The sequence below is a fragment of the Scardinius erythrophthalmus genome (assembly GCF_964197995.2).
Source record: "Scardinius erythrophthalmus genome assembly, chromosome: 2".
In the NCBI taxonomy this organism is placed as follows: domain Eukaryota; kingdom Metazoa; phylum Chordata; class Actinopteri; order Cypriniformes; family Leuciscidae; genus Scardinius; species Scardinius erythrophthalmus.
Genome location: NC_138222.1, coordinates 20,644,461 through 20,665,439, shown reverse-complemented (window position 1 = coordinate 20,665,439; position 20,979 = coordinate 20,644,461). Strand labels below are relative to the sequence as shown.

Sequence of the window (20,979 nt, the reverse complement as noted above, 5' to 3'; positions counted from 1 at the left end):
TTTAGTCATTATAAACAATAATCTCTTAACTGGAGTTGTTCCTAAAAACCTTGTAAGTTTTTCAGTCAGGTTTTAGGGCTTTTCACAGTACTGAGTCTGCCTTGATCAGGGTTTTAAATGACTTACTGACTGCAGTCGACTCAGGGTCTTCAGCAGTTCTTGTTTTATTAGACCTTAGCGCTGCGTTTGATACCATTGACCACGACATTTTACTCTCACGTCTAGAAAATGTAGTAGGAATTCAAGGTACAGCGCTTGCATGGTTTAAGTCTTTTCTTTTAAATAGAACCTTTTCGGTAAATATTGGTCGAGATAGTTCACAACCTGCCTCTCTGCTTAGTGGGGTTCCACAGGGGTCCATTCTTGGCCCAATCTTGTTTTCCTTGTATTTGCTACCCCTTGGGTCAATTTTTAGCAAGCATGGAATACTCTTTCACTTTTATGCAGATGATATGCAAATTTATCTCCCTCTGAAAAAAAAACAGCAAGAACCAAATAGAGTTGTTGCGAAATTGTATACATGACATTAAGTCATGGTTATCTTTACATTTTTTAAAACTAAATGAAGAGAAAACTGAAGTTGTGTGGTTTGGAGTTCCAAATAATCTTGATGATCTGGGTGATTTAACCCCCTTTTGTAAGCCATTAGTCCGAAATTTAGGTGTTCTTTTCGACAGTGATCTCAGGTTTGAGAGACAGATTTCTTGTTAAGTGAGTCGTTAAGTCTTGTTTCTATAATTTGAAATTAAAAGCGAAAACCATCTCTGTCCACTCGTGATCTCGAAAAGCTCATTCATGCATTTATATTTACAAGACTAGATTATTGCAATGCGTTATATGTCGGCATAAATAAAACACTGATTAATCACTTACAATTAGTTAAAAACGCCGCTGCGAGACTTTTGACGGGTACTCGTAAGCGAGACCACATTACCCCAGTATTGAACTCTTTAAATTGGCTACCAATTGATTACAGAATAAATCTTAAAATTTTAATTTTTGTTCATAAATCACTGCATGGTATGGCTCCATTGTACCTGGTAAATCTTATTAAGAAATACGAACCAAAACGGTCCTTGAGGTCAGCTGACCAGCTGGTTTTAACGACTCCAAGAACAAAGTGGAGAAGTGGAGATCGAGCATTTGTAGCGATAGCTCCAAAACTCTGGAATGATCTACCCCTTTCTATCAGATTGGAACGTACATTTACTGTTTTTAAACATAAGCTTAAAGAATACCTCCTAGCTCTAGCATTTAATGGGGTATAGTAGTTGCATTTGTAGGTTTATCAAACTGAGGGGTTTATTTTATTTTATTATTTTATGTGGTGTTAATGATGTATGTTGTTATGATTGTTTATGTGTTTGTACAGCACTTTGTTCAATGACAAGTTGTGTAAAAGTGCTTAATAAATAAATAAATAAAGAAGGAGATCCCCCTTCCATATTTAAAGCGCTTTGAGTACCCAGAAAAGCGCTATATACATGTAACAAATTATTATTTTTTTTTTTATTATTATAGAGAATTTTGGGTGAATTTCAGGTTATCCCAGCATGAGGAGAGAAGGGATTGGGTGATGAGGAGATTGTAAGGGTGAGGTGTGAACTGCCCGGTGTGGTGCGTCTCGAATGGCGTTGTTCCCTTTCGAAAGCTACAATCGATGCTGCGCTGCTCAGCGCATTGGGAACGTCTTTAGTCGTGACCAGCTGTGAATATTGTGTGTAACACGTCGATAGAATTGACCCGGAGGTAATATAGCCTCGGTCGATGACGTCATCGGCGCGCACCCGCAACACGAGGCTATAAATAGATGAGCCACAGGTGCATCGTCAGGTCTTTTGTCTTCAGACCATTCTGTGCATGTGTGTACGCAAACACTCTCTCTCTACCTCTTATCTGACTACAGATCTGTGTTAGGAGTTAGTTTTGTCAGGCAGTGTGCAGAAATTTCTCATTCTCAAGTCTTTTTCTCTCACGTTACACAAGGAGTTTAAAAAGTAAAAAAAGAAGAGAAATGAGTCAGCAAAGCAGTAAGCGTTGTGTTCCTCCATGCTCCCGTCCCATGTCTGAGCTGGATACACACGACTACTGCTTTGTTTGTTTGGGGGAAGAGCACGCGGTTCTGGCGATAGAGAAGGGCGGGTGCGAGCATTGCGACCATCTTACTGTCAAAATGCTTCGTGCTCGTCTGAACTATTTCCAGACCGCACCCGCATTACCATCGTGGGGCTCTCGTATGGATCTGCATGATGAGCAAGAGACGGGTCCGTCCCTTTCGCTTGCTGCATCACCAGATCCACGCATCCTTCCTGGTGATCTCGAAGTGCGCTCCGGCGCCTCTTCGGTTCACGAGGGGGATGATATATCTCTTGGGTCTTCGGACCGCGAGCAGCCCGCCTCTGAGCATTCCACTCGCGATAAAAGATCTGTCGAGGAATTACTCGAGGTGGTTACTCGCGCGGTGGCCAGGTTACAGCTTGACTGGCCACGCGAACAAGAGACCCCCAAACAGTCTAAGCTAGGGGATAGGTTTCTGTCCGGTGGCAAGGGGGAGAGAACGCAACATCAGTCTCTCCCCTTTTTCGAGGACCTCCATGACGAACTATCTAAGTCATGGAGTAAACCATATACTTCCCGTGTCTTTGTACCCTCGACGTCGACTTTTTCGACTATCGTGGGTGCGAAGTCGCGGGGGTATACGGAGATGCCACAGGTTGAAGAGACGCTCGCGGGCTATCTCTCGCCTGGCGCGGCATCTTCGTTAAAGAGACCTACCCTCCCTTCGAAGCCATGTAGAACAACATCAGCGCTCGTAGGGAAAGCTTATCAAGCTGCAGGTCAGGCTGGTGCTGCGCTGCACACTATGGCAGTGTTACAGGCGTACCAGGCTGACCTGTTGAAGGATTTGAGTGCAGGCAATACGATCGATGAGGAAGCGTTTTCTGAACTGCGCCGAGCCACAGACCTGTCTCTTCGCGCGACCAAGCAAACGGCTCGCGCCATCGGCCGTTCTATGTCCGCTTTGGTCAGCACGGAGAGGCACCTGTGGCTCAATCTCACTGGCATCAGAGACAAAGATCGTGTTTTTTTATTAGACTCACCTGTGTCACCATCAGGCTTATTCGGCGATTCCGTTAATACGGTCGTCAATAGGTTTAAGGACGTAAAAAAACACGAAGAGGCGTATGTTCAGTTCCTTCCTCGCCGCACTCAAGGGGAGGGGCCGTCGGCCACCCAGCCCCGCCCCGGTCCTTCAAAAGCTAGGGAGGAGAAAAAGCAGAGTGTGGCAAGTCGTGCTCCCCCTCAGAAAGACTGGAGACAGACTCGCCAGACTCAGCAACCTCCCAGACCAGACCTCAGGACTATTATCAATAAAAAGAGAAAGTCCTGATGGTCTGGCGCCCAATCTAGTGGGGGTAGTCCCCCGCGGGATGGGGCGCGTTCAAGATCTCTTCGCCCCTTCCCGCTACCCTCACAAAACCACTCCATCCCCGCCACCTCTCGTGCTTCGGGGGGCAGCGGTTTCCAGCGAAATGTTAGATGTTCCGTTGTTTCCTGCCGTCATTCAGGACGCGGAACATCTAACATCCCCTCAAAAGGAAGTATTAAAATTGATACCACTCTCAGAAAGTCTGGCAGCGTGGAAACTTCTGCCAGGCATTTCTGCGTGGGTATTAAGCACAGTACAGATAGGATACAGAATCCAATTTATTCGTCGTCCTCCGTGTTTCAACGCCGTGGTTTTCACTTCCGTGAAACCGGAGCTGATGCACGTACTGTCACAAGAACTGCAAACTCTTCTGAGCAAAGAGGCCATAGAACATGTTCCTCTTCCAGAGAGAGAGTCGGGCTATTACAGCAGATACTTCCTGGTTCCCAAAAAGGATGGGGGGGTGCGTCCAATCTTAGATCTTCGAGGCTTAAACCGTTCAGTCAAAGCGCTCAAGTTCAAGATGTTAACCGTCAAGACGGTCGTGACGCAAATTCAACATCACGATTGGTTCGTCACGATCGATCTGAAGGACGCATATTTTCACATAGAAATATTGCCACAACACAGGAAATTCCTGAGGTTCGCTTTCGGGGGCGAAGCGTACCAATTTCGGGTTCTTCCATTCGGCCTAGCCTTGTCACCCCGCACATACACAAAATGCATGGATGCAGCACTAGCTCCATTGCGACTCCAGGGCATTCGCATTTTGAATTACATCGACGATTGGTTAATACTAGCACAATCACGAGAGATGGCGCTCCAACACAGAGACATCGTGTTAGCTCATCTAGTTTCTCTAGGGTTGAGACTCAACACCAAGAAGAGTGTTCTTTCTCCTGCCCAGAGAACGACTTATCTCGGGATCGTTTGGGATTCGATCACGATGCGGGCACAACTGTCTCCCGCTCGAATCGAGACCATTCGGCAGACCATGATCAAAGTCAGGCTAGGCCAAGAACGTACTGTTCGTCAGTACCAAAAAATGTTAGGTTTCATGGCGTCAGCATCCACGGTGATTCCTTTGGGGCTGTTGCACATGAGACCGTTTCAATTGTGGCTAAAAGCCAGAGGATTTCATCCAAGAGCCAATCCTCAAAGGCTAATAAAAGTGACGCGCCGCGGGCTTCGTACACTATCTCCGTGGCTAAGACCCCGGTTTCTCACCTTGGGTCCCACTCTAGGGGCGCCGTGTCGTCGCAGACTGCTAACGACGGACGCCTCCCTGATGGGCTGGGGAGCGGTCTTAGATGGCCGTCCAGCTCAAGGGGAATGGGAGGGCCATCAGCTCGATTGGCACATCAATTGCCTCGAGCTGATGGCCATATTTCTGGCTCTGAAATATTTTCTCCATCAATTGAGAGGCTGTCATGTCCTAGTGCGGGTGGACAACACAGCGGCAGTCTCTTATATAAATCACCAGGGAGGTCTGCGCTCACGCAATCTGAACAGAATAGCGAGGCAGATTTTTCTCTGGGCCCAGGACAAGTTCCTGTCACTCAGGGCAGTATACATTCCAGGGCATTTGAATGTGGGAGCAGATTTACTGTCCAGACAGACACTACCGACGGGGGAATGGAAACTCCACCCGGAAGTAGTGAAACAGATTTGGACCAAATTTTACAAAGCGGAGGTGGACCTCTTCGCCTCACAACAGACAGCGCAATGTCCCCTTTACTTCTCTCTGAGTCACCCAGCTCCACTGGGTCTGGATGCGATGGCGCACACATGGCCCAAGATGCGCCTGTATGCGTTTCCTCCAGTTTCTCTGCTCCCGGGAGTTCTAGCCAGGGTTCGCCAACAAGGGTCTTGCCTCTTACTGATAGCGCCACGTTGGCCGAACAGAGTATGGTTCTCGGAGATAATATCTCTCCTCGACGGCTCGCCTTGGGCGATTCCGGAGAGGAGAGACCTTCTGTCTCAGGCGGAGGGCACGATATTCCATCCCAGGCCCGACCTGTGGAATCTTCACGTTTGGCCCCTGATGGGAACCAACTGAGGGACACTGGGCTTTCGCCTGCCGTTATTGAGACCATTCTAAGTGCTAGGGCTTCCTCCACTAGACAAAGTTATGCCAATAAATGGGGTGTTTTTGAAAGATGGTGTGTTGTACACAATGTGGATCCAGTCAACTGCCAGGTTGCTTCAGTGCTGGACTTCATGCAAGAGAAATTATCAACGGGCACATGCCCTGCTACTCTTAAGGTTTATGTGGCCGCTCTTGCGGCTTGCCACGCCTTGGTAGACGGGGCACCGCTCGGGAGACACCCTCTGCTCTCTCGCTTCCTTCGTGGGGCCAGGCGACTGAGGCCTCCAGTAAAAACCAAGATCCCTTCATGGGACTTAGCTACAGTTCTCGAGGGTCTGGTTGACACCCCCTTTGAACCTATAGAATCAGCGTCTGATAAACTTCTGACTCTAAAAATGGTTTTTCTAATGGCAATAACTTCCTTGAAGAGAATTGGGGATATGCAGGCTCTGTCTATCTCTCCATCCTGCTTAGACTTTGCCCCAGGAATGGTGAAAGTGATTTTGCATCCTCATCCTGATTACCTGCCTAAGGTTCCATTTTCGGCTGTACATCCGGTCATTCTAGAAGCCTTCTGCCCTCCACCGTTTACAACGCCGGAGCAGGAGAAATCTCACAGACTGTGTCCAGTTCGTGCTCTTCAGGCTTACGTCCACCGCACTAGCCAGTGGCGTAAGTCAGAGCAACTCTTTGTCTGTTATGGTGGTAGTAACAAAGGAGCAGCTGCCACCAAGCAGACCATGTCTCATTGGGTTAGGGATGCTATTGCTCTTGCTTATGAGGCGCGCCGTCAAGCTTCGCCTAAAGGTCTTAGGGCTCACTCCACCAGGGGGGTCGCATCTTCTAGTGCTTTGGCAAGAGGTGCCCCCCTACAACAGGTTTGTGATGCGGCAGGTTGGTCCTCTCCGCACACATTCATAAGATTTTATAGTTTGGATGTTCATGCCACTCCGGGCTCTCATGTCCTTGAGTCGACATCACAAGCTAATGTCTAGGCCTTCTTGCGTTCTTGTGAAACACACCTGCACAACCGTGGGGGTCCAGACATGTTCAAGCACGGCGGCGTGGGTATTCTCGTTCCCAATGCGCTGAGCAGCGCAGCATCGATTGTAGCTTTCGAAAGGGAACGTCTCCGGTTACTTAACTGTAACCTTGTTCCCTGAGAAAGCGGAACGAGATGCTGCGCTACTTTGCCGTGCTGAAGATGTCCCAGGACTGCTCTTCAGACAAAATATCCTGACGATGCACCTGTGGCTCATCTATTTATAGCCTCGTGTTGCGGGTGCGCGCCGATGACGTCATCGACCGAGGCTATATTACCTCCGGGTCAATTCTATCGACGTGTTACACACAATATTCACAGCTGGTCACGACTAAAGACGTTCCCAATGCGCTGAGCAGCGCAGCATCTCGTTCCGCTTTCTCAGGGAACAAGGTTACAGTTAAGTAACTGGAGACGTTACTTATTCAAGAAAGTGTTCAAATGTTAATTCTCAGGAGAGTCTGTTGTTTTCTCGAGCAGTAGTCGTTTCCAAGTCCAGACTTTCTGGCATCTGCCTTACAGTTCTTCCAGGCTTACAACTCTTAATCTGTCCCTTCGTAATTGCACTACAGCCAGTATGGACACTGTCTCTAATGGTTAGTCAACAGTGGCTAGTGAACAAAAAAAATCAGTGAAAAAATTCTTACCAGCATTGAATGACTACTCGAAACTCTCTTTTGACCCTGCAGTGCAGAGAGTTTCAAGTAGTCATTTTTACCATATCACATGTTCTATTACATGCAGCCCCATTTGTGCTGAAATAAAGAACATATATATATATTTAGAACATATAAAGAACATATAAAATATATATATATCTTTTTTAATTGCATGTGCGATCAGTTGATAGTACTGGTAAGAATTTATTTACTGATTTAACTCTTTTTGTTCATTCTAGAGGACGAACCATTAAAGACTGTTTTGTTCATGCAAATACGTACGCATATGGTGCAACTTTTGTTGTTTGTTGCTGGAGCATGTGTGAAGGATTACTCCAGCCATGTGTGTGGGATTTACATCGATTATCCATTCATTGTATAATCAATTAACCAGCATTTTACCAAATGTGTTAATTATTTGGTGTCTCCAATTAGTGTCTTGAACAATGTATAAATCCAGTTGATTTATGTTGTAAAGATTCACTGTTATGCTGATGATACTCAGCTCTATATTTCTTCACGCCCTGACGAAACTTACCAATTCACAAAATTAATGGAATGCATAGCTGATATAAAAAATTGGAGACTAGTAATTTCTTACTACTTAATTCTGAAAAAACAGAGATTCTAATTATTGGACAAAAAACTTCCTCACGTAATAATCTAGTCAAGGTTGTAAAACCGCATTTTTCCATCTTAAAAATATATCTAAATTACATCATATGCTCTCATTGACAAATGCGGAACAATTAGTTCATGCGTTCATGACATCAAGGCTAGATTATTGTAATGCTCCTTTGGGTGGTTGCACTGCATGCTTAATAAACAAACTACAGCTGGTCCAAAACGCAGCAGCTCGAGTTGTTTCCAGAACCAGGAAGTATAATCATATATTAGCCCCGTTCTGTCAACACTGCATTGGCTCCCTATTAAACATTGTATACATTTTTAAATATATCTTGATTACTTACAAAGCACTAAATGGTTTCGCTCCCCAGTACTTGAGCAAGCTCTTGACGCATTATAGTCCTTCACGTCTATTGCGATCTCAAAATTCCGGCCACTTGATAATACCTAGAATATCAAAATCGACTGCTGCATGGCGGTAGATCCTTTTCCTATTTAGCACCAAAACTTTGGAACAGTCTTCCTAACATTGTCCGGGAAGCAGACACACACTGTCAGTTCAAAGCTAGACTAAAAACACATCTCTTTGACCTAGCATACACATAACACATTATAGACTTCTATAATTCAATGTTAGGCTGCATAGATTAGGTCAGCCGGAAGCAGGAACACTTCCCATAAATCCTGATGTACTCGTTACATCATAAGAAGAATGGCGTCTACGCTAATATTAGTCTCTCTGTTCATCCCGAGGTTTACCGCAGTCCGCCGGATCCAGGCCGTATCCAGATCTGATGCAGGACCTGCGCCTGGATGCGACGACAACACAGTCCTGAAGTGTCAACTAGTCTCTCCCCTGTGAAGGCCTCCCTCCCCTCCGTTTACCTCTCTACAGATAAAGCGGTGTCGGGATAATTCCGGTTCGCGTGGCTACGCGGAAGCGATACAAATTCTGTATTATAAATTTCAAGGCCAGACAAGTAGTTTGTTGAGGGTTGGTTTGTAGGGAAGGACTACACGCCTGCACACTACACGCCTGCGCACATATATTCAAACGCACATACCTATAGACTGAACTCGTAATATGCATGTGCACGTCATCAGCATTCTCACAGGTTCGCGTTTTTAAAGTTTGCGCAGAGAGAACTTAAAGAGTTTTCTGTTAAAATGGTGTCGTGTTAACCCCTATTAACCCCTAAGTTAATAACTAATGATCGTTGTGACGGAAGTGAATCAATCAAAACTAACTTTAGCTGGACAATAACTTTATTCTAGAGCTGCTATAAATCCAAAACAATCTCTGTTACTTTAATTTCCTATTATCACTGTAAAGCCACTTTGGAACAATCTACATTGTTAAAAGCGCTATATAAATGAAGGTGACTTGACATGACTTAAGCACTGAAGATATGCCAAAATGGACTGAAATGTTTGTTTTTCTTTTGGTGCTCAGTCACTTTTTAGTTAGTGCACTTTTGTGTTTTGTTGTCACTTCATAGTAGAATCTTCAGTAAAACATTTTCCTCAAAGGATCTTGGACTTTGAATGTGTTTGGTGTACAGATTTCTTGTTTTGTTTTTAAATTGAATTGCAAACATAATGTCCTTTTTTTTGTTTTCCCAATCAATCCTACAAAAGGCAGTCCTGCCTAAAACTCATGCCATTGGTTGAGCCAATGTTACTATGTCAGACTAAATGCTCTAACACAGCAATGCGTGTTTACACTTCTGTCTAAAAGTTTACTATTTCTAATCATATTAAGTTGGGATAAGATAAAGAATTTCACACTGAAAATCTGTAATTTTTTAATATGTAATATAAATATGTAATATTTTTATATTAATATGTCATATAAATATGTAATATTTTAAAAATAAATATTTTTTCTCCAGTATATCACCTATAAACGTAATATCAATATTTATATCTAACAAAAAAAATTCTCAATGTGAACGAAAAAAAAAAAAGTTGTACTCTATATCAAATTCACAGTTAAGGTAGTGTAAGGACAGGGCAGTAAGATGAACCTGAGCTTAATCCTTTCTACAACATGCTGGCTATAAACAAAATAATGTGATGGGTTGTCTTATCACTATTTGTAGAAAGGTATTTCAATGCCATAGCAAGGACTACATTCAAATCACAAGCTCCCTGGATTTACTGTACTCCACATTAAGCATGCAGCATAATGTCAGCATTAGAGGCCTGAAAAGAAAGACGAAGCGTCTTTAAAGAGACTTTCCATAAAAAATACATGCTGTTGTTACGTATACTGATGTGGCTCCCTAGCACGTAACATGATACTGACTAATCACCACGTCAAGAGTTCCTTATAATAAGGTGATGACTGAGAGGCTAGTTCACACACACGTACCTCACAATCATCCACCGCAATTTGGCAGTTGTGTATGTTGAAAATATCTGATATTTTAAGACATTTATTGAACTTGACACACAGTCATGAGGGGGGCTGCTCTATGATGCCATTTCCTGTTTTATGTTTTATTTTTTTTTTCTGCATGTAGTTTGCACCACATTACTTTGTTTATTAATGTGAAAAACTCTTGTCCACCAAATACGATTAATATGGTGTGACTAACAGAGACAATATTTGTCTAAGGAAAAATGATAAAGGATTATGCCAAACTACACAAGGTTTTCTTTTAAGAATTTTATTCTTTAGTTTTTTTTATTATTATTATTTTAATTTGTGGGCATAAAATCAGTTAGGCTATATCAATTTGACAATATGTCCACAAATTATATATATGTATATATAAAAAAATACATTAATTCAGAAATTCATACTCATCTTATAAGAAGTGTATTCAAGTAATTGTATGTATGAATTGAATATGTAATGCAAATTATTAGATCCCAAAAACATAAGCTGTGTGTATTTTATATATATATATATATATATATATATATATATATATATATATATATATATATATATATATATATATATATATATATATATATATATATATATATATATATATATATATATTTATATTTATATATAAATGTATTAGAAAAATAGAGAGACATTAGAAGTTTGGCTGCACATTATTAGTTTGGCCTTCTCTGATTTTTTTTTACTTCAAGTATAGTGTCTGAGCACTATGTGCATGTGACCTGATGTCAAATCCAATATGTCAAACGTCTCATGTTGCAGCACTCACCACATGCACATGTTGGCTCGCCTCTGCACCAGTCATCTGATGAAACTTATATGGACTGATATCAATGAGCGATGACACATGACCATGGTAGGCACTGCAGGATAAACACACTGAATGAAAAACTCACAAGAAGTTCCACAATGTTTGAGAGGGCTTGAGTTATCTTATCTTTTAATTATTATTTTGCTTATGTGAGTGAAAAGTGGCCCAGAAACAAACTATGGGATCAAATTCCCGCCAAATATATAGCGGTCGCGTATAAAAAAATAATAAGCGTAAATCAAAAATTTAAAAACACATGTAAAAATATATTGCACAAACTGAAAAAAAGAATGCAAAATGATCAGAATAGCAAACAACGTGGTCACGGATCAAAATATAATAAGCGTGAATAAAGAAATAACAAGCATGAATAAAAACTTTAAACACATTAAAAGTTATTTTGCACAAAACTTAAACTTATGGTCATGCTTTGTTAAAAAGTATGGTTTTATTACTGTGTACTTTGTGCTTTCTTGCATTTTCTGCTCATATTTTACTCTTTTGTACGCTTGTGATGTTTTTCTCTTCGCTCTTCTTTCTATGTTCTGCGCTTGCTCTTCCAAATGTTGCAGTTCGAGTTTCATGTAAATTAGGGCGGGCTTAAGCGTCACCATTGGTCCACTAGTTCTAGATTGACAGATACTCCTCTAGCCAATCAATCGAAGAGGGGAGTTGACGTCACACCAATGCGACTCGTGGCTACTGATGCTTACTTGTTATACGGGGAAGACGACCATCAACAGGACACCTTTAAACTGCATGTGTGCCTGCAACTCAAACTGTTGCCGGTATACGTATACCTGGCAATATGGTATAGTTAAATTCGTCATCCTAACAACGACCTGTTACAGTTATGCCTGTCTGATGATCCATCATTCACCTCTAATGCACTGGACCTGGCACCGCGAACGTCGATCTTCTCCAAGCAGCCACCACCACCTACTGGCCGTTTTACTTTCATATTTAAAATCATATTTAATCAATAACAAGGATGTGTAATGTCGGTCCTGACTCCTGGGTGCAGAGTTTAGCTCCTTCAACCCTAATCAAACACACCTGAACCAGCTAATCATCGTCTTTAGGATATTTAAGACAGGTGAGGTTTTTAATCGGAGTTGACGCTATACTCTGCAGGACAGCGGCACTCTAGAAACAACGTTACCTATCGCTGATGGAGATGTTACTGTATTCAAATTTTAATTTAAAACATTAATTCTAAAGTAATATGCAATTATGTAGCTATGTAAGTAAACACAGTAAGTTTGTAATAAACCACTGTATTAAATTCAACTGGTTTCTCTATATCTTCTCTGTAACACAATCATTTTCAATAATCTTGTCAAATTTGGCGAGGTTAATAAAAAAATGGTAGGCAATGCGTAGCGGCGACAGGTCAAAGTCCTAAAGTCTTCAGACAATGGCCGTTTTTAACTTAGTTTTTGCGACTAATTGTAGTGTTTCATAATTGCAGGATGTTTCGCTAACAGCAGCCTTAACATATTGGCATCATGAGCCAAGTAATATTGTTTAACACCAATTACCTGTGTGCACATTAACATTCTCATGTATCTAAAAAAGAAATGAATTTAATTATTTATGTCCAGAGTTCAGATAGCTTTACTGCTTGAAAGTCTTTGTAAAGTTAAATTGAACTGCCGTCTTCCCTTGTAAGTGTAGCACTCCTGAAAAAGAGTATAATGATTAAAGAAAAATGAAACAAAAGAGAGTGCAGCAGTGCTTCTTTGTTGTTATATTTACTCAGAATGAAGTGCTTCACGGGCGCGCACCACCCACTGAAGTGTGCGGTGACGTAATCACGCTGGTATGCCAAGCGAAAATAATTAATTTAATAAATGCACATATCAAAGCACAAATAAGAAATTGAACAGTATATAAAAGTATTAGAAAATAACATTTTAGTATATTATAATGGGATTGAAGAAATTGTACAAACATAAACAGCTTGTACCACGAGTCGCATTAGTGTGACGTCAACTCCCCTCTTCGATTGATTGGCTAGAGGAGTATCTGTCAATCTAGAACTAGTGGACCAATGGTGACGCTTAAGCCCACCCTAATTTACATGAAACTCGAACTGCAACATTTGGAAGAGCAAGCGCAGAACATAGAAAGAAGAGCGAAGAGAAAAACATCACAAGCGTACAAAAGAGTAAAATATGAGCAGAAAATGCAAGAAAGCACAAAGTACACAGTAATAAAACCATACTTTTTAACAAAGCATGACCATAAGTTTAAGTTTTGTGCAAAATAACTTTTAATGTGTTTAAAGTTTTTATTCATGCTTGTTATTTCTTTATTCACGCTTATTATATTTTGATCCGTGACCACGTTGTTTGCTATTCTGATCATTTTGCATTATTTTTTTCAGTTTGTGCAATATATTTTTACATGTGTTTTTAAATTTTTGATTCACGCTTATTATTTTTTTATACGTGACCGCTATATATTTGGCGGGAATTTGATCCCATAACAAACCAACGCAGCAAAAAAATCACATGCTATATTTCTGAATGGATATGGCCTTCATTCAAATAAACCTGAAGACGAGGTGATTCTTTCTTTTTGTACAGCATTGGTTTTGAATACCAAGGCAGATGATGACTATGTATATCCATAGGCAAAGCAATGTGAATGTTCTCTACAGTATGTCCAGATACAAGACTTAAGATAAAGTTAATATTTAAGCTATGAGCTTCACGCTTCTAAGAACTTGGTTACTGTTTAGATCCCAGTGCAGAGGAAGAGGAGACGCAGCCAGTGTGCTGTTGACTTACTTCTCCAGTGTGATGATGTCTTTGCCGCCGGTATACTGCCAGGCCAACCTCAGGGCCAGATCATTTGCCTCGGATCTAAATGTCAAAAACAGAAAAGTTGATTATGGGTTTGAGCCTCCATGCACCATACAGACTTTATTATCAAGCTGCTGCCTTCAACACTGAAAACAAAAATTGCTACCTAGCCATCCAACAAAAAGCCATGAATGTAGCAATTTGCTAGAATACTTTTGCTTAAGTGCAGATGAAGCTCGGTAAATGCTGCTGCGTGATGTAATGAAATCCTGTGATGAAACTTTCTCACCAGCAGAAAACTGCATGTTTGATAACCTGTAGTTAGAGCCCTCCCCACACCTTAAACCTCAGTCATTACAAAACTTTCACCCACAGTACCCCGGTACAATCCTGATTACACCATTGGCGATTGGCTCTCAGCCAGTAACCATATGTGTTAGTGGTTAATATGCAAATGATCCACTGGCTAGGTGTGAATATTTGTGCTATCATAACAATTTTTATAAGAGTACAGTCTGGTTGGTCAGTCAAAATATCTCTATGCATGTGTAAGTATTATTAAAGACTTGTCTGTAAAACCTGTTTCAAACTGGGAGTGTTTTGAAGCAAGCAGAAAACTCAATGTGCATACACTGTAGGCTAAACTCTGAGAACAGACTGTCTGAGCTCACAGACCTACCCTGAATTGACAAAGTAGCACACAGAGAGCTTTTCAGGAAGGGTGGCTTGGAGACGCTGAGCATACAGGACCAGATTGTCATGTAGGAAGCGAGAGTTGGTGTTGAGAAGCTCCATTTGCTTTGTTCCTGCCTCAACCACATCTGGGTGGCAATGACCCACTGGAGAACAACACAGAAACATCAGTTGAATAATTACTACAGGGATGACTGTATTAGAACAGATAATTGCACTCAGGAAGTTATTATTCATTATTATTCATGTAATAATGGTACTGTATTAAATCAGATCATTTAAAATACTTTTTATGAGTGAGCCCTTAAAAAAAATAAGTATACTTCAAGTACATTTTATTAAGTGTACTTTAACAAAGTTCAAGTATTTGGTTACACTTTATTTTAAGGTGTTGTTGTAACAGTGTAATTAAACATTTAAGTACTGAGTAATATTAAGTAACTACATGTACTTACTATAGGGTTAGGATAGGGTTAGGGTTTGGTGCATGTAATTATGCATAATTTATAGTTATTACTATAGTAACTATATATGGTATTTTTTTAGGATACTTTATGTAGTAAGTATGATAATATTAATGTACTAGTAGTATACTTGTAAGTGTACTATTTCAATACTACTTTTTAGTGTTAAAAGTATACTTTTAAATATACTTTAAGTGTGATAGTAGTAAACTTTGAGTACACAACTAGTTTATAACTACGTTTTTCGCTTGTACTGCAACTATACAAGTGAACTTGTAGGTATACTGATAGTTTACTAGTTAAATACTTAAAACGCATTATTTAGTTTATGAAAGTACACTTTGGAGTCTACTCTCTGTAAACTGCTAGTTTAGTAGTTTTATATTGCAAGTATGCTTGTAAGTTCTCTTTAAGTAAACTTACATCATACTTATAGTTTACTGTTTATATATTATTTTTTAACTTTGTACCCCAAAGCTGACTTATTACTATATAAACTTGAACATGCAAGTTTATAAGACAGAATGTAAATCTATGTGGAAAAAAGTATTTAATTTGCTACTTAATCAAAAGAGCGAACAGCAACTACAAGCCAAGTATACTTAGAATACTTCATTATATCTTGATCAAAAGACTGAGTACAAGTATAGGCCAAATATACTTAAAATTACTTTTAAGTATACTTCACTTATACTGACAGAAAAGTCTAAGTATATTTCTGAGAAGTTCAAGAAGTTTATAAATAGTAGACTGAAAGTATACTTTCTTTATTTTTAGTTTAAAAGAAGTATACTAATAGCACACTTGAATGAACTACTTTTTTTGTTAGGAAGATTAAGTTTTGAATCAGGACATCAGGTTTGTTTCAATGGCTCTGAAAATGCATGTTGATTAGAGTGAAATAAATGATAAAGATAAATAAAACATTTTTCTTTTAATTTATCTTCAGACAATGTCTTGCATCATGCTTGGGAATCTTTGTTCCATCATCAAAGCAGCAATGACACTGAAAAAACGCTCACTCAAATAACGGCAAGGGTACTTGAGTTAATGTACTTCATTTTGGTACAATGAAGTGTACTTCAACATAGTATAATCAAATATTATATCAGGAAATTGGTACTTTACTCAAGTTAGTATTGAAACAGAAAATTTTAACTTCTACATTTCAAAAGAAACAAAATGGCACTCTTTCTCTCAATTTCACTTACAATTTCATTTACAAAATTTCCAATATTGTCTGTAAAACAAAATGCAAAAATGTTCTAAATGTGCAAAATGTTCTTTTTGACGTCTAAGTCTTTTTGGGCTCTCTAAATGGAGGAATTCCAGTTATGTAATTACTGTGGGGCGAGTTTGTCAGCTATGCTTTATCAATAGTTACCGTGTTTATGTTGTTTTGTAGTTTTTGTTGTCTGTTTGTTTTTGACAGTTAAAGTTCACAGGCATTCCTAATTAACATTTCAAGCTGTTTAATATACAAATTACAATTACATTAGAAACTTTCACTTTGAACTGCTTTCATTTGAAGCAAGAGAGTTCACTTTGAACTGCTTTCATTTGAACAGGGGGAGTGTGGCTTTATAGCAACAGATATATGTCACTTTGCTCCCAGCTGATTTGCAGTTCAGGTTTATCTCTAACCCAGAATAAATTCTGCTCAGGAGCTGGTTAGCCCTGTAGCATAAGTTACGATGGTGATGAACGCCACTAAAAAAAAAGAAAAAACAGAAAAACTAGAGTTTGCTCAAACTAATCTGAAACTTACCCTGTAGCAACTGAACCCGCAACATTTTGTAAGGGTGCATCTGACCATTTTTTTTCAGCTACTGTTTTCCTATAACCACTTCTCTAATAAGAGTTTGTGTTGGTTCTATTTCTACTTCTATCAAATTTGTGTTTAAATAATAATAAATGAAATGCAAATGGTCTATGATACTATAGATATCCACAATTTATTGAGATGGTAGTATATCTCAAAACTTGTGTACAATGTTTCTACCAAAGCAATTATGTATGTTCTTTTAGTACCATGTTAAATGTAAGAGGTTTGCCGTTATTGGCTTCAGGTTTTACAATAATTGTTTCTGGAGCCTTACATAGTCAGGACATTGAGAAAATTGTAATTAATCAATTTGCTTTAAAAACTGCATGAAACTTCACATCTCCATATTCCATCTGTTAATTTTTAAAACTAATCAAAAGATTTACTTTTTTTTTTTTTAAATGCTTAAGTACAATTAAATATTGTTACATATGTACTTGTTTTCTTTTGCTAGAGTAAATGTCTGGTAAGGTGCTTTGACTTTTAAATGAGCAAAACTTCAATTGCAGCTGCACTTTCACAACCCTGATATACACACTGACTGAAGATCTTACATTGACTGACAGTCTTAAGGCCCGTACACACCGGGACGAATATCGGCGCGCGTTATTCGCCAGCATTTTTCAACGCGTTTTTTGTGTTCACACCCAAGCGATTTTCGCTGACGATGAGCCGAGTGAACATGCAAATTCATTCCCTGACATTAGATGGCGCTTAATACCACTCCATAACAGTTCTCTTTTATCAAGATTTTTGTAGTCGCTGTCGCGTTTGTCATATAGTTAATGTTCCGACACCAACGAGACCAGCAGCTCTACATTCATCTTGCCTTGCATCTTCCTCGTCTTATTTCTTCCCGGCAGTGTTTAGACGCTACTCGGCATATATCTTCTTCGCCGTTACGTATGTGTGCTCGGCAAGACCGTTTTGTGTTTGAGCGCCCCCAAGTTGTGTTTTACTGTAACTTCAGAAGCTCCAGACACGTGAGCAAAAGCGCCAATCTCATTGGTCGGATAGTTTTTGACATGGCGTGTCAAACCAAAAAAACGAACCCAAGGCGTTTTTTTTAAAAATGACGCTTTTACGCGTGGCGTTTTTTGCGTCGGTGTGCACACTCACATTGGCGCCCTTTGTTTAGTCACGAGGCATTAAACGTCGGCGAATATCGCGCGAAATTCGTCCCGGTGTGAACAGGCCTTTACATTGACAGCCTAAATCTAAGGAATTTGCCTGTAATTTTGACAATAAAGTTTTCAGGTTTGACCAGTTGCTCTGTTTAGGGATCTTTCAAACACTTACATTTTTAAAGGCACACTATGCAGTTTCCGAAATGATTTCGAAGCTGTTATATTAAGGTACAAATCTTGCATAGTGTGCCTTTAAAAGTTGCTTTGCTTTAGGTCCACAGTTCACGAGTGTTTGATTCAATCCCCGGTGCATCATTTCTTTTCTACTGAGAGTCTTTTGTAGATCTGATTTTATAAATACAGTTTTATGTTGATGTGTATATGTGAGGATATTTTCCACAAATCTTCTATACAAAATCAAATTTACTACAACCACAATTTCCCTTTACAATTACATAGGCCTACCATGTGCTACGTTGTTTATGCAATCCAGGTATTTCTCATCTTTTTCGTTGTACATGTACTGGCCCCTTGCTCGCACAATCTTGATAGGGTCATGACTGAAGAACACTTTGCAGGATGGACTATATGGAGGGAAAAGAAAGAAATAAAAGACTTGTATCGACTGACGCTTTAATCATGAAGTTAAAGAATTTAAGCCATAAAGCATTTGAATTATTAGCGTGCTTTTGTCTTGAGTCACTCCCTTTTGTCTTTGTCAAATATTTTTGATGAAACATTAAACTTGTTGTCAAATCCTCTTTTCATCATGACAGGTACCGGTATAGACTTGATCCAGACTTAAACGTGCACTTATGAAACCAAGTTTCCTTACTTTCCATACACTGCATATCTCAAACTCATCTCTTCTGATATAGACGTTGTTTTATTTCTCAGTGAAGACATCCTCTGTGCCACGTACGCCTTTCTTTTAGGGTCATAGGCTAATAATGTATAATAAATAACAATAATACAAACAATAATAACTAATAACAAAACAGGTCACATGTGTCATAATACCTCTGACAGACATTAGTTCGTCCGTTATAAGAGTAATGTCTCCTTACCCTACATGTTTCCGACGGAGATCGATAGTCTTCTGCTTATCGAAAGTTGTCGTTGTCATTTCTGTGCTTGTAGGAGCTCACAAACTCGCGTGACTGCTGCTGGAGGTACAAAGAGTACAGCACTGTCAACTCCATTGATGTACGTGTGTGTGTGTGTGTGTGAGTGAGAGAGAGAGGGGGGGATTGACAGACAGACCATCACGTAGCCTATCAGTTCAATAACTATTGCAAAAGTGGACCGTTCGCTCCTATCTAAATGTAGATAAAGTGACCAAACACCTGGAGAAAAGATATTTTATTTGGCTCCAACAGAATATCACATAACATGAATTGGAATTGAAGTGCCCTGAGCCATGGACACGCACAACACAATCTTGTCAAATAGCCAACACTTTAAATGGTACAACAACAATTAATAGCAAGCATAGCCTATACGAATTGAGAAATGTGAGAAAAACAAGAACGATTTTTGATATTTGGAATATATATAGTTGACCTACTTTTCAAAAGTTTTAGATCGGTAAGTTTATTAAGGTTTTTAAAAGAAGTCACTTCTGCACACCAAGGCTGCATTTATTTGATCCAAAATACAGGCAGCAGAAACAGTAATATTATGAAATAGATTTAAATTTAAATAATTGTTTTCTAAACTCTAGTAACATTATACACTATCGTTCAAAAGTTTGGGGTCAGTAAGAATTGTTTTTTGGGAAGAAATGAAAGAAAGTAGCCTATTACTTTTATTCGTATTGAATTGATCAAAAGTGACAGAAAAGATAATGTTACTTAAGCTTTATTTCAGATAAATGCTGTTCTTTCGAACATCAAAGAATCCTGAAAAAAAATACACAACTGTTTTCAACATTGATAATAAGAAATGTTTCTTGAGCAGCAAATCATCATAGTAGAATGATTTCTGAAGGATCATGTGACACTGAATAATGTTGAGTAATGATGCTGAAAATTCAGCTTTGCCATCACAGGAATAGATGACATTTAAAAAAATATATGTTTTTGCTGTATTTTGGATTAAATAATTGCAGCCTTGTTGAGCAGAAGTGACTTATTTTAAAAACATTAAAAAATGTGTGTGTGTGTGTGTGTGGCCAGTGGCAAAAATATCTACTATAGACATTTGGGGGAGGGGGACGTTTTTAATTTTGTGGATGTTTTGCTTAATTATTATTCAATAAAAGTAGCTAAAAAAAACAATCAATCAGAGTACATGGTAAATCAAAAAAAGCAGTTAAAACATTGTACAAACATATATCATTAGAAAATCATAAATTGTCATAACTTACAACAATTAGGAAAATAATGGAATTTTCTTTAATAAACCTATCTTGGTGGAAAAAAAAGAAAGAAGAAAACAAAACAAGGAAATGTTTTCAGAATTGCACCATTGAAAGTTGAAACATTAGTTTAAAAGTCACATATGGCTCCCATGCCTTCTATTCAAACAAAAAACTCATAAAGAAATATTTTGTGACATTATAATAGTAACAATAAATGGACACAAATGAAATGTTTATGAAAATGTGACTGGTATGCATGCACATTAACAGTGACGCTTGTCAGTTTGAAAACAAATATTTGAAAAAAATCCAGCGTAGCATTACTGTTTTCAGTCTTGTTTGCAACTGTATTCTGCACTGTTAAAACAAAACTAATTCCCAGTGCCAACATGAAAGTGATTAAAATATATTCTTATTGTGGCTGAGTAACTGACAACAAAATGCATTTGTGTATGGTGTACATTACATCAGTGCATAAAAAAAGAACTATAAATTGCACTTTAATCACAATAACTGCACATTTATATCCCACTATACATATATTAATCTAAACTTAATGCAACAAGAGATGGAGAGAAAGAACGGAAAAGAGAAAAAAGAATTTCAGACTCATTCCTTTCC

General features: G+C 39.2%; 1 protein-coding gene across 1 annotated transcript in view; it reads right to left on the bottom strand.

Moving 5' to 3' along the window:
* The window catches only part of etnppl (ethanolamine-phosphate phospho-lyase), a 28,471-nt gene extending 9,247 nt beyond the window's left edge, over positions 1-19,224 (bottom strand). The window contains exons 1-5 of the mRNA XM_081359909.1: positions 19,064-19,224; positions 18,462-18,580; positions 14,567-14,726; positions 13,873-13,947; positions 11,036-11,129 (exon numbers count right to left, since the gene is read on the bottom strand). Coding sequence (XP_081216035.1) covers positions 11,036-11,129; positions 13,873-13,947; positions 14,567-14,726; positions 18,462-18,580; positions 19,064-19,122 — 507 coding nt within the window. The 5' untranslated portion in view covers positions 19,123-19,224. The remainder of the gene's footprint in view (positions 1-11,035; positions 11,130-13,872; positions 13,948-14,566; positions 14,727-18,461; positions 18,581-19,063) is intronic.
* Positions 19,225-20,979: the final 1,755 nt, after the last annotated feature.